This window comes from Oryctolagus cuniculus, chromosome 1 (genome assembly GCF_964237555.1).
Source record: "Oryctolagus cuniculus chromosome 1, mOryCun1.1, whole genome shotgun sequence".
NCBI classification, from domain to species: domain Eukaryota; kingdom Metazoa; phylum Chordata; class Mammalia; order Lagomorpha; family Leporidae; genus Oryctolagus; species Oryctolagus cuniculus.
Genome location: NC_091432.1, coordinates 16,622,046 through 16,636,393, shown reverse-complemented (window position 1 = coordinate 16,636,393; position 14,348 = coordinate 16,622,046). Strand labels below are relative to the sequence as shown.

At 40.5% G+C, this 14,348-nt stretch overlaps 1 protein-coding gene across 1 annotated transcript; it reads left to right on the top strand.

Annotated features, from left to right (window-relative positions):
* Positions 1-9,563: 9,563 nt before the first annotated feature.
* LOC100339290 (olfactory receptor 5D13-like) lies at positions 9,564-10,508 on the top strand (the record flags this gene model as incomplete). Its single annotated transcript, XM_017348480.3, has 1 exon — positions 9,564-10,508. A coding segment is annotated over one exon (945 nt), but the record flags the coding sequence as incomplete, so codon positions are not given.
* Positions 10,509-14,348: the final 3,840 nt, after the last annotated feature.

Here is a 14,348-nt window from a genome sequence, read left to right as displayed (position 1 = left end):
AGCATAGGGAGATTACTGATGCCATAGACAGGAGTGTCAATTTGTAAAGTCAACAACAGGAGTCACTGTGCACTTACTCCTCATGTAGGATCCCTATCCTTAATGTGCTGTACATTGAGATTTAATGCTATAACGAGTACTCAAACAATATATTTCACTTTGTGTTTCTATGGGGGTGCAAACTGTTGAAATCCTTACTTAATGCATACTAAACTGATCCTCTGTAAAAAAAAAAAAAAAAAAAAAAAAAAAAAAAAAGAAATTATCAATTCCCAACTTGACTCTCACTGGGATTAAACATGACAATAGGTCTGCTCTGATTTCATCATCATTTTAAAAAATCATCTATTATTTTTCACTTTATGTTTCTGTGTGGGAGCAAACTGTTGAAATCCATACTTAATGTATACTAAGCTGATCTTCTGTATATTAAGATAATCGAAAATGAATCTTGATGTGAATGGAAGGGGAGAGGGAGTGGGAAAGGGGAGGGTTGTGGGTGGGAGGGACGGTATGGGGGGAAAGCCATTGTAATCCATAAGTCGTACTTTGGAAATTTATATGCATTAAATAAAAGTTTAAAAAAAAAATCCCTTTGGAAATCCAATTTGAAAATATTTTAGTCCACAGTTTGGTTTACCAATCGACTCTATTGAAAGTGTTTTTTCATTCACACTAAAGTTTATAACTTCAATGAAGTCTATTCTGTTTGCTTTTTTTTTCTTCCTTTTTGCCTCTCTTTCTGATGTCATACTTAATTTAATACCACAGTGCTGGTGTTGTGGCGTAGCTAGTGAAGCTGCTGCCTGCAGCACTGGCATCACATATTGGTGAGAGTTGGAGACTCAGACGTTCCGCTTATGATCCAGCTCTCTCCTAGAGGCATGGGAAAGCAGCGGAGGATGGCCCAAGTACAAGTAATCACCCATGTAGGAGACCCAGAAGAATCTGCTGGCTCCTGGCTTCAGGTTGGCCCAGCTCTGGCCCTTGTGACCATCTGGAGAGTGAACCTGTAGATGGAAGATCTCTCTCATTCTGTCCTCCCTCTCTCTCTCTCTCTCTCTGTAACTTTGTATTTCAAATAGTTAAATAAATATTTTTTTAAAAGGTTCTATGAAGACTTTCTTCCAGGTTTTCTTCTACAGATTTCATCTCTCTTATATTTAGGTCCTTTAATCATTTTAAGCAATTTCTTTTTTAATCTAAGGATTCTAATTCAATTCTTTGCCTGGGGATATCCAGTTTTCCCAAGATAGTAACACTTCACTGTTGCTAATGAACAATCTCAACACCCTTGTGTAATGCAGTTAGCAATATACATGTCTGTTATTCTAGGATTCTTTATTCTGCTCCATTGGTCTAGGTTTGTCTTTATGTCAGTATCTCACGGTTTTGATTATTGTGACATTGTAATAAGTTTGAAATCAGAAAATGTGAAATGTCTAACTTTGTTCTTGCTCAAGAATATAAGCTATTTAGGGACTCATGCAATTCTGTATGAAATTTAGGATGGCTTTTTCTACTTCCTAAAATGCCACTCGGATTTTGATAGAGATTTAATTGTATTCACAATTTATTTGAATTATATTGGCATTTTAAACTATACAGACTTTTATTCCATGAACATGAGCTGTCTTTCAATCCATCTATGTTCTCTTTATTTTTGTCAGCAATATTTTGTAGTTTTATTTTCTTCTCTTAGGTTTATTTTTAAGTATTTTATTATTTTGTGATGCTATTGTAAGTGAATTATTTTCTTAATGGCCCTTTGGGATTGCTCATGGAAATGATAGAAGTGAAACTGGTTTTTACATCTTGAATTTTATCTTGCAATTTTGCTCATTCTGTTTATTAGTTCTAAGAATTCTGTGTGTGTGTGTGTGTGTGTGTATACGCGCATTAGTGTGTGTGTTTGTGTATGTATGCCTATGTGTAAGTGTCTGGAATTTTTGGCATTTTCTATATTATGTCATTTGTGAAGAGAGCTAATTTTACTACTTCCTGACTAATTTAGATGACTTTAATTTATTTTCTCTCATTGGTGTAGCTCTTTCAATTTTTTCATTTTTGTTTTTATTTAATTTATGGAGAGAGAGAGAGAGAGGGAGAGAGAGAGATAGAGAGAGAGAGAGACCATGATAGAGACTGCAAGGTGTCCAGCGCATAACTAATCTTCCCAGGCAGATGAATCAATTAATCCACAAGCGTTTATTGGGATCCCGCCCCGCTCCCGGGCAAGGTTCACTGATCCCAACAGAGCAACAGAGCGGGTGCCAGGGAAGTCTCACGTCAGAGGTTGGGAGGGCTCTTTTTATAATTACAGGGCATGGGGGTTAAAGGTTGAGGCAGGTCTGATCCTCACTGGTTGACCTTTAGGCACCCGTGGGTACCTTGACAAGGACTTTTCTTCCCCGAAAGTGCAGGTAGGGACTCTCCATTTCTGGAAGTATAGGGCTTCTCTCCTTGCAGATCCCGAAGCTACCAGAGCCCAAGACAGAGATGGAGAGACTTGCATTCCCTCAAGGTGTGCAACATCCAGGGTTGGAGCAAGCCAGGAACACAGTCTATGTGTCCCATTGGGTAGTAAGAATGCAAATATCTAGGCTGCTACCTCTGACCTCAAGAGTATACATCAAAAGGAAACTGGGGGTCTGGCCAAGTCAAAGTTGGACCTAGAATCCAGCCACTCAGAAATGGGACCTGGGCATCCTTCCATGGCTTCTTAACCATTAGCCAAAGAGCTACCCCTCAACTCCTTCTTGAATGGATCTGGTGAAAACAAGCACCCTGTCTAAATTTGGGGGAAGTATTTTAGTCATTTAGTATTCATTATGTTGCCTTCTCTGGGTTTTTCATATACAGACTTTATTATGTTGACAATGTTATATTCAATTCTTTTTTAAAAAGTGTTTTTATCCTGAAAATTTGTGGACTTTTGTCAAATCTTTTTTCTATGTCATGTGAGAGACCCAAATATATTTTTTCTTTTACACTGTGAATGAAAGATTTGGAATAAATATTGCATTGATCAACATGTGGATGGTATACTATACTTCATTCCAGTAATAAATTCCACTTGGTATGGTATTCAAAAAATGCCTTTTAATATGCTGTTGAATTCAGTTTTTTGTTATTCTGCCAAGGAATTTCTTTGCATCTTAACCCATAATGAAAGTCCAGATAAGTTTTGAGAATCACTGAAATACAAGTTTAATGAATGCAAGAAAAGGGACATCACATTTACTTGAAGAAAAACTGAACATCAAGGTGAGTATTTGGTGCAGTTAGAGGCACTGCCCACATCTCAGATCACTGTGCCTGGATTTGAATCCCAACCCCACTCATGATTCCAAACTTCCTGCTAATGATCACCAAGAAAGGCAGTACATGATGGCTAAAGCAGCTGGGCCCCTGCTCAACTGAGATCCGAAATCAATCATCGCTCCTGTATTTGACCTGACCCAGTCCTAGCTGTGGTAGATTTTTGGGGAGTGCACCAGCTGATGGGCAGTGTTCCTTTGCATCTGTCTCTTTGGTAACTTTCAAAAGATTAAAAAATCTAAAAAAATGAACAACTATTTATATAAATTGACTGGCTATTTATTACTTAAAAGTGAAGTTCACATACAATGTTAAACTTTTTAAGGATAATAATCAATACCAATGTAATACATATTGCATATATTTTGTATCCAGATATACAGACACATTTATACCTACATAACAATGGTGAGACTAGATAAACAAAGATTAAGAATCTATGGATTGTTATGTAATAACTGATTTTTTTTGGTATGTTAAAAGCCAAATCATATTAATTCTGGTTCAGCATTTGTAAAGAAAATTTTGGAATTAAAGCTGATGATGGGGGCTGACTCTGGCATAGTGAGTAAAGCCACTGCCTGCAGTGCCGACATCCAGTATGGACGGCGGTTTGAGTCCTGGCTGCTCCACTTCTGATCCAGCTCTCTGCTATGGCCTGGGAAGGCAGTGAAAGATGGCCCAAGTCCTTGGGTTCCTGCACCCATATGGGAGAGCCAAAGGAAGCTCCTGACTCCTGGCTTTGGATCAGCTCAGCTCGGGCCGTTTCGGCCAACTAGGGAGTGAACCAGTGGATGGAAGGCCTCTCTCTCTGCTTCTCCTTCTCTCTCTGTGTAACTCTGACTTTCAAATAAATAAATAAATGTTTAAAAAAAGTTGATGATGAAATTGAGCTATATTTTTTAAAAGAAAATACATGCAATCAAAATATCACATGGGGTATTGTTTAATCTAATTGCTTGATTTGTAGGCTCTCATGCAATACTTCATTTAAATTCTCAAGGGTTAATTTCCCCAAGGCCTTAGTGGAATAAATGTGTGACACGATTTGCTTCCAGGGTTTAGGTTTCACTGAGTTTATTTTGAAAATACTTGGATAGAAAATTTCCTTCCCTTAAAAATTCATTTACAAGTCCTGTAGACTCTGGCTACCTTTCTTCAAGTTTGCTCTTCTTTTTATAACACTTATTTCTCAGCAGTGGTCTGTTCCTAGTCTCTCTTAAAGTTTACTGTGGGGAGCAATCCGGACTAGACTAAGTTACTCGAATTAGGACTTATTCTATGCATCTGCTCTCCCACAATATGGCGCTGGGAGAGAAGTAGGCAGCTTCCGCACAGCTGCTTCCAGTTCAACCAATTAACTGTAGGACTTGCTCCTGATTGGAGAGCAGCGTACTCAGCCGAGTTGGGATTGGCGGAGGAGGACCATAAAGGAGGAGAGAAACGGCATGCACCAGGAACATCTATGGGGAACAGCTAAGGGAACCCGTGCAGCCCCCAGAAAGCCGGCCGGCGGTGTGCCGCTCCCCTGCGGAAGTGGGGAATGCGGCCAGGGGGAACTGCCCTTCCACGGAGGTGGAAGGGATAGTAGCCAACCCGGGAAGAACCAGCAGCAAACCCGGGGAGGGCCGAGCAGACGAAAGAACAGCGCAGGGTCCTGTGTTGCTCCTCCACGAAGAGGGGGAGCGACATAATGGTGCCGTGACTCGGATATGAAGCCTAGGCAGGGCTTAGTGTCGTTCCTCCACGAAGAGGGGGAGCGACATAATGGTGCCGTGACTCGGATAGGAAACCTAGCTTGGATAGGAAACTTAGGACGGATATGAAACCTAGGAGGGAAGAAATGGGAAGAAACGGGAAGAATTGGGAAAATACCGGAGAGAGAGACTAGCAAACAGCCTAGGGAAAAGCCGGACGAAAAAGGGTGCCGGAAGAAGCTATTGAAAGCCTAGGCATAGACTTGGATACGGACTACGGGGGGAAGCTGGGAGAAATCTCTAAGGTCGAAAGCGAAAGTGAAAGCTAGAACAAACAGGCTCAGACGCGGACTGTGGGGAGAGGCCAGGAGAAATGAGGGAGGAACATCGTTGGAGGAAAGCTTGGGGAAACATACCGGGTAGAGAAAAATGTTAGGGAAATTGAAGCCGCGAGTGCAGGCCGAGGCGGAGACATAAGCCACCTTGGAATTCTTCAAGTCACCCCGGGGAGCAAGAGGCGAAGATCTGGAACCAGAGGCAGAGACGTGGGCCGCCAGGTTGAAATTCGCCAGGTTAGTCCGGGGAACTTGGACTGAATGCCGGTGGTGGCGGAAACATTCGCGGAAGCCGCCGCGTGCAGAGAGAGCACGGGGCGTTGGCGCGAGGCCGTGGTGCGGGCGCGAAGTGCGTGGAGCTTGGATTCGGTCTGCCTAATCAAGTGAGGCGATGAGCACCTGCGGGCAGCTAGCAGCTTATGCGCTGCAGGTCACCGAAGACAGGCACGAATTAACATCAGTAAGGCTTCCCCACAATGTAACAATTAGGAGGCTTGGATTCGGTCTGCCTGATTTAAGGCGGTAAGCGCCAGCAAAGCTCGACCAGAGTATGAGCTGCAGGTCACCGAAGATAGGCACGAACCAACACTAATAAGTCTCCCCCACAATAAGGCAATGAGAAGGCTTGGATTCGGTTTGCCTGATAGGTCTTGTAAGTCCCCTGCGGGCAGAGCAGAGCATGCGCTGCAGGGCACCGAACACAGGCACGCATCAGCGCCTAAAAACCTCCTCACAATGGCGAAGAGAGGACCCGGATTCGGTTTTCCTGATTGATAGGACTTGTAAGAGCCTGTGGCAACTCTAGCAAGTAGAGCAGAGTGTGTGCCGCGGGACACCGAAGACAGGCGCGTATCAACGCTAAAAAATAAAAAGAAAGGGGGATCTGTGGGGAGCAATCCGGACTAGACTAAGTTACTCGAATTAGGACTTATTCTATGCATCTGCTCTCCCACAATATGGCGCTGGGAGAGAAGTAGGCAGCTTCCGCACAGCTGCTTCCAGTTCAACCAATTAACTGTAGGACTTGCTCCTGATTGGAGAGCAGCGTACTCAGCCGAGTTGGGATTGGCGGAGGAGGACCATAAAGGAGGAGAGAAACGGCATGCACCAGGAACATCTATGGGGAACAGCTAAGGGAACCCGTGCAGCCCCCAGAAAGCCGGCCGGCGGTGTGCCGCTCCCCTGCGGAAGTGGGGAATGCGGCCAGGGGGAACTGCCCTTCCACGGAGGTGGAAGGGATAGTAGCCAACCCGGGAAGAACCAGCAGCAAACCCGGGGAGGGCCGAGCAGACGAAAGAACAGCGCAGGGTCCTGTGTTGCTCCTCCACGAAGAGGGGGAGCGACATTTACAAAGAAACTTTAGTAAATGAATAAGTCAAGTTCCTTGGCAATTAGGTGAGTGGATTCAATTCTTACTGTATTTCCCTTCAGAAGAAAGATAATCTGTTCCAATAATCTTTGCAGGAAGCAAGCCCACATAAAAATCTAATTGCTGTGAAAACCACAGAGTTCCACTAACTGGAGGTATTATATTTCTTATTTTTCATAACATTTGTGATTATTAAGTGACCAACAGGAAATATTTCATTGTTTCAAAAAATTACAATGTGACTTTCCTTTCCTAATAGCATACAAATTTATTTTTAATAAATTTTAATAACAATATATTATCATGCAAAATATAATACTTTGTTCCTTAGATTAATTCTCAGATAAAATATTGTGAGTAAGGTCTTGTGTTTAATTGTTTTGAAAATGTCTATTACAGTGATGAGTGCATAGCAAATACACATGAGACAATTAGGATGGATCCAACTGCAAGGAAGGAAAGGATGTTCACTGTACCTTAAGCTTTCAGGAGTCAACTAAGAAGAAATGACTCTTCCTGGGCAAGATAGGAGACTAAGATTTTGGTCCCATGTCTGTTGTTATAAATGCAGTATGTAGGAGATGGGTTGCAAAGCTACCTCTGTGGAAAAGTTGTGATGATAAGAATTAGCTGACTGTGAATCAGGAAATGTGTTTATTTTCAAGACAATAATTTCTCTTTTACCAGAGGTTCCTGAGAGTTTATTCGAACAGCCATAAAGGTAAAATATACATTTTGAAATAATGTATTTATTTATTTATTATTTATGGAATTTGTGAGTTTTGTATTAAATTAAAAAATACATTCAGGAGATAATTACAAATGTAGTATAAGATCAAATTGCAGGAAGCAAATCAAATAAATTGAAAGTAGCAAATGAATAAATCATGCAGGGATATGTTAAAATCTCTATATCTATTGATCTATGTATCGATACAAATACACATACAGGAAACAAATGAAGATTATTATGCTTCATAAAATGAATGTTTTGTGATATTTTTGATATACAAATGAAGTATATTAACCTTCATAAAATGAATATTTAGTTAATAATCTCACATTAAGGTACAGGAATTTCACAAAATATTATGTGGAGTGGTATTCTCTTTATGTCCAATGTTAATCTAGATTTAGGTCAAGAGACATAGTTTTGAGAATAACTAAACTAAATGATATACAAGGACAGCTGAGGGATTCTTGAGGGACACAGGACCTTTATAAATATGATCCAATGCATCAAATCTTCTTAGCCATCTGATCTGTAATACTACCATATAATGCAAAGATCCCATGAGATTTCATTTTATCTAAATGCTTTTTAGGGCTCAAGATATTTCTCCATGCAGTTTTTGATAAAAAAAAATATTTATTTATTTGAGAGGCAGAGTTACAGACAGAGAGAAAGGTCTTCCATCTCTGGTTCATTCCCTAAATGGCTCCAAAGGCTGGTGCTGGGCCCATCTGAAGCCAGGAGCCAAGGGCTTCTTCAGGGTCTCCCACTTGCCTGCAGGGGCCTAAGCACTTGGGATATTTTCGAATGATCCCAGGCCGTAATCAGAAGTTGGATTGGAAGAGGAGCATTTGGAACACAAAAAGGAGCCCTTATGGGATTCTGGCGCTGCAAGTGGAGGCTTAGCCCACCACGACACAGCACCAAACCATCTCAGTGCATTTTGAGTTTATATTGCGTGCATCTGATTTGGGCAAGGCGAACTTCTTTAGTATTATTGAACGTTGACTTATATACTCATACATTCATTTACTGAGAGTACAATATGCCTAACCCGTTCCAGTGTTCCAAGCTTTCTCTCATGAATTTTATTTCATTGTAAGCAAATAATGAAAACTGTAATGATAAAAAATGAAATATGTGTCATGTTAGATATTTCTTGAGACTGGCATTTTTAGTGTTTTTAGTTGATAATGATTAGTAGTACAAACATGGCTATGACGAATAATTCAAATGGAGATAAAATTATTGGTAGAGATGAAAAACAAAGACGAATTCATTGTAAGGATTGTTTGTGTTTCTATTAGAATAAATTTGATACAAAAAATTCTAACAAACTAAAAGCATTATAATTCCTCATGAAGGAATATCCCATGTTTGGAATCTTGGAGGTAGATAAAATTGGCCATCTGAAGGGGATGTGGTAGAAAGAGCTCTAGCATACTACAAAGAGTTTGGATATATTATAAATTCATTCCCATTCCAAATTCCTCTAAATATATTATTTATAATACATTAAGAAGAAGTGACATATTTCATTATTTGACAAACATGGCTTCTTCATATACAGAGAAAATCTAAAATATTTGGTGAGAAATGTGTGATTAGGTGACACAGACATAGTTGGAGAAACAATTGTAAAAACTATGAGCACTAGTAAGAACTATGGGCTTGACCATGTTACTGAGTCATTAACTTTCCTTTTTAATTCAAAGATTGCATAGTTTAATAGGTGAGGCATGAAAGAAATTGTTGAAACTTTCATAAATGCAAATATTTCCCAATAGATTCATTTTCAGATTATACCTCAGGTTCAGGTATAAAAATAATGCCTATTCTTCTCATAAAGCTAGCTGTTCTGGGAATACTAAGTGCCATTGTTTGAAAGTACCACTGACAACTGGATTTATTGTTCTATTTGTACAAATTTATTCACTCTATCATGATAATATTAGTAAATTCTAATTTTTGGAACAATGTAACAGGTGAATTTAATTATGTTCCACAATATAGATAATTGCTAAACCTTTCAATTTTTTCTAAGGTTAATCTCTTTTATCCAAATTTTTATTTTCACTTCTCTGAATTGATTTCCTTATTTTGTTCTTAGAATCCAAGAAAATCAGACTGGTGGAGCTACCTTCATCCTATTGGGCTTCTCAGAATACCCAGACCTCCAGGTGCCCCTGTTCCTCGTATTCCTGACCATCTACACAGTCACTGTCCTGGGGAACTTGGGCATGATTTTGATCATCAGGATCAACCCCAGACTCCACACCCCCATGTACTTCTTCCTTAGCCACTTGTCCTTGGTGGATTTCTGTTACTCTACAGTAGTTACACCCAAAATGTTAGAAAACTTGGTTGTGGAAGACAGAACCATTTCCTTCACACGATGCATCCTGCAGTTCTTCTTTGCATGCATATTTGTGGTGACAGAAACGTTCATGTTGGCAGCGATGGCCTACGACCGCTTTGTGGCAGTTTGCAATCCTCTGCTGTACACGGTTGTGATGTCTCAGAAGCTCTGTTCCTTGTTAGTGGCTGCATCATTCTCATGGGGGATATTCTGGTCCCTGACACTTACTTACTTTCTGCTGCAATTATTCTTCCGAGGAAATAACATCATCAATAACTTTGTCTGTGAACATGCAGCCATTGTCGCTGTATCCTGCTCTGATGCTTACATTAACCAGAAGATAATTTTAGTCTCTGCTACATTCAATGAAATAAGCAGCCTCGTCATCATTCTTACTTCCTATGTTTTCATTTTTATCACAATCCTGAAGATGCCTTCCACTGGAGGGCGCTACAAAGCCTTCTCCACTTGTGCATCTCACTTGACTGCCATTATTATTTTCCATGGGACCATCCTTTTTCTCTACTGTGTTCCCAATTCCAGGAGCTCGTGGCTCATGATCAAAGTCGCCTCTGTATTTTACACTGTGGTTATTCCCATGCTTAATCCACTGATTTACAGCTTCAGGAACAAAGATGTGAAGGAGACAGTCAGGAAGTTAATTAATACCAAATTATCAAGTCACAGAATATAAAGTCTGTAAGAGTTACTTACTCATCTTCAGGAATATTGTACAAAACTTTTCAAGAGTTCTAGAATTATTGTAGCAATTTTGATTATTTCTCAAAATGTAAAGCATTGCGTGTTTCCAGCATAATCTTCAGATGACTATTAGTCAATATTTGCTTAATTTAAAGTTTAGTAAATGATTTATGAGACAATAAATAACATAAAAATTAGAACTCTATTCATTGAAATGAATTATCTAAACTCAGAGTTTGTCTTGAAGAATTTCTTAGTACATACTATCATTTGGTTGCCAAGGTAAAGCTTCCATTGTTTTTAAAATCAGTGAAAAATGGTCTTATGTAATGGTTTCAAAGATTTATAGTTTACCATGACAGAGAATGTATTAAATGCAATATGATAAAATAAAAATGTTCAATCTCCAGACACTGAGATTAAAATAAATACTTAATAAATATATATTTAATTCCACAATGGAGGATTTGATATAATTGTATGTAATACATATTTCTGAATCAAAAAGTACAAAACAAAATGTTTTTGTTTAAATCCTATGCATTTAAAACAAATTTTGGGATCGTTGCCTACAAGATATTAAAAAATGAGAATAATGTCATACTTTAGAAATAGCTGTTTCCAAATATGAATTTATTGTTAATGTCTACCTTGGTTTATTATAAATCATATATTAGTGTATACATGCTGAACATCTGAAATCTGAAATACTCCAAAGCTACTATTTTTAGCACCAACATTGTTCTATAAGTGGATAATTTCATACTTGGCTGTTGTGATGTTACCCAATGAAAAAGCAAGCACACTAAAAATATACAAAATTATCATCAAGCTATTTGTATAAGATATACCGACCTGTGAAATAAATATAAAGGATTTTGTGTTCAGATTTGGAACTCAATCCTAAGATGTCTTAAAATATATATGAAAATATTATAAAATTTTGAAAGTCCAAAATCCAAACCACTTTTAGCTCAAAGCCTTTTAGCTAAGGGATGCTACTCAAACATTAGCATGCAATTTTAGTCAACATAACATTAGACAGTTCAGTTATGTGTTTTGCGGTCCACTCATTATTCAGGCACATTAGACAAGAGCTGGATGAGAAGTAGAGTAGCCAGGACCAGCACTGGCACCCATAAGGGCTGCCCAGTGTTATAGGTGGCAGCTTTACCCACTGTACCATAATGTTAGCCCTTGGATCATTTTAGATGCTCAACACCATACAAAAGTTCCTATTGCTCCAGATCCTTGCCATCACACTATCATCATTATAAAATAATATCCATCCAGTGCTGGGACATTGTATTCCATTATGGCTTTGGCTTTCTCTTCCCTAATAACTAAAAATGTTGAACATCTTTTCATGTGCTAATTGGATATTGAACATCTGTATGCCTTTGGAGAAATGTCTAACTTTTACACATTTTCATTTTCAAAATATTTATTTATTTATTTGAAGGCGCAGTTACAGAGAGAGAGAGAGAGAGAGAGAGAGAGAGAGGGATGGAGGGAGAAAGAGAGATTTTCCATCTGCTTGTTCACTCCCCAATGGCCTGGGGCTGGACCTTCCAAAGTCAGGGGTCAGGACCTTCTTCTGGGTCTAGCACGTGGGTGCAGGGGCCCAAGGACTTGGGCCAGCCTCTGATGTTCTCCATCTCACCAGCAAGGGCTGAATCAAAAGTGGAGCAGCCCATAATGGATGCTGTGCCCATATGGGGTGCCGATGTCACAGGTGGTGGCCTTACTGGCCACACCACAGTGCTGGCCCCTATTTATTTATTTTTAAGGTACCTAGAGATAGAAGCAGGGAGTGAGGAACAGGGAGACATAAAGAGAACAACCATCTACTGGTACACTTCCCAAATATCCATGTGAGAACCTGCTAGGCCATGGGGCCCAGCAACCCCAAACCAGATGAAACTGGTTGCAGATAATCTAAAGGCTAGCGGAGTGTTTACTGCTCTGGGAAGCCTCTCATCTGGGGCATTTCGAATGGCAAAGACACTGCATTTTAAATTTTACAAAGGAGCCTTTCTGCTGGTCGTCCACCACCTTATCAAGTGTCCACGCAGCTCTCTGAATCCACCCCAACAAGCAGCTTAACGGACTTTGCCCGCTGCCCAGATGGAATGAGGCCTGCCTTCAAACCCCTGCCCTCTGTCTGGGCAGACTCAATCTCCACGCTCTTTACCTCCCATTCTGTCCCCACTAAAATTATTCTTTCCTCTTTAACTGACCTCCTCACCTTCTTTGAACCCTAAAACAGTCCACGACATTCAGAGTGGAGCCAGGTTCTGAAGTCCGAAAGAGGGAACTTAATTCGGGTACCCCACTTGAATGACATGGACCCAACCCCTTGGGTCATGACCTGCTGACTCCCAGGTGTCATTAGCAGGAAGCTGGAATCGTGAGTAGATTTGGAACTTGAGCCCCGGTGCTCCAATATGGAACATGGGCACCGCAAGTGATATCTTAATGTCTATAATAAATGCCCACATATGCACATTTTCTTATTCTTTTATTCGGCTTTTATGGTTGAACTATGTAAATCTTGTATATATTATAGATCATAGAGTTTTATCTGATACATGATTTGCAGATCTTTTCTCTTATTTTGTTGGCTTTTTTTCAGATACTCAATATTTTTGATATATAATGTATTTTTTAATTTCAATGAAGTCTGATTTGTCTATTTTTTTCTTCTGCTGCTTGGATCTTCTGTGTCACATTTAAGAACTAATTATTCAATCTGAGGGTGTGAAGGCTTACTCCAACAGCTGAGATGAACCCCAGGAACTTGCTCCATTTGCGGAGAACTATGAGGCAGATGAACAAAGAAGTTTATTAGAAAGAAAGGAGAAGCAGCTCCTGTAAACATAACCCGGAAGGGAAATAAGATCCCACTATTGTTTCTTGTGCTAGGGATGCACATATGTAAAACATTGTTTTCTCACTGAACAAATATAAAGTTCTATTTAGGGGCCTGTCAGGGGAGCTGTTCATCACTCTGGAGACTGGTCACAGACAACTCCAGTGTCGCTCCCCCTCTTCGTGGAGGAGCAACACAGGACCCTGCGCTGTTCTTTCGTCTGCTCGGCCCTCCCCGGGTTTGCTGCTGGTTCTTCCCGGGTTGGCTACTGTCCCTTCCACCTCCGTGGAAGGGCGGTTCCCCCTGGCCGCATTCCCCACTTCCGCAGGGGAGCGGCACACCGCCGGCCGGCTCTACTTGGGGGCTGCACAGGTGTTCCTTCAGCTAGATGTTCCCCATAGATGTTCCTGGTGCATGCCGTCTCTCTCCTCCTTTATAGTCCTCCTCCGCCAATCCCAACTCGGCTGCCCACACGCCGAGTACGCTGCTCTCCTCCAATCAGGAGCAAGTCCTACAGTTAATTGGTTGAACTGGAGGCAGCTGTGCGGAAGCTGTTTACTTCTCTCCCAGCGCCATATTGTGGGAGAGCAGATGCATAGAATAAGTCTTAATTCCAGTAACTCAGTCTAGTCCGGGCTGCTCCCCACATCCAGAGACTTGACTTTGTGCAGCCTTTACATCGGATGCTAAAGTCTGCTTTCTCCTGACGACCAATGAATTTACTTACGTCTCTTTCAATATCAAACTTGCTTCCTATCTCATGTCAGTTTCCCTCCTAGGTTAAGAAAATTTTTCACATTATCGGAGGGGTCCTCTGTCCCTCCGTACCTTCCTACCATCACCATTCTGACTGACTCCTTTCTTTACAGACTTCAATATATTTTGATCCATGTACCATTACAGTGAATTTTTGTATGTGATGTGATGTGTGGGTCCAAGATCCTTCTTTTGTATGTGGGT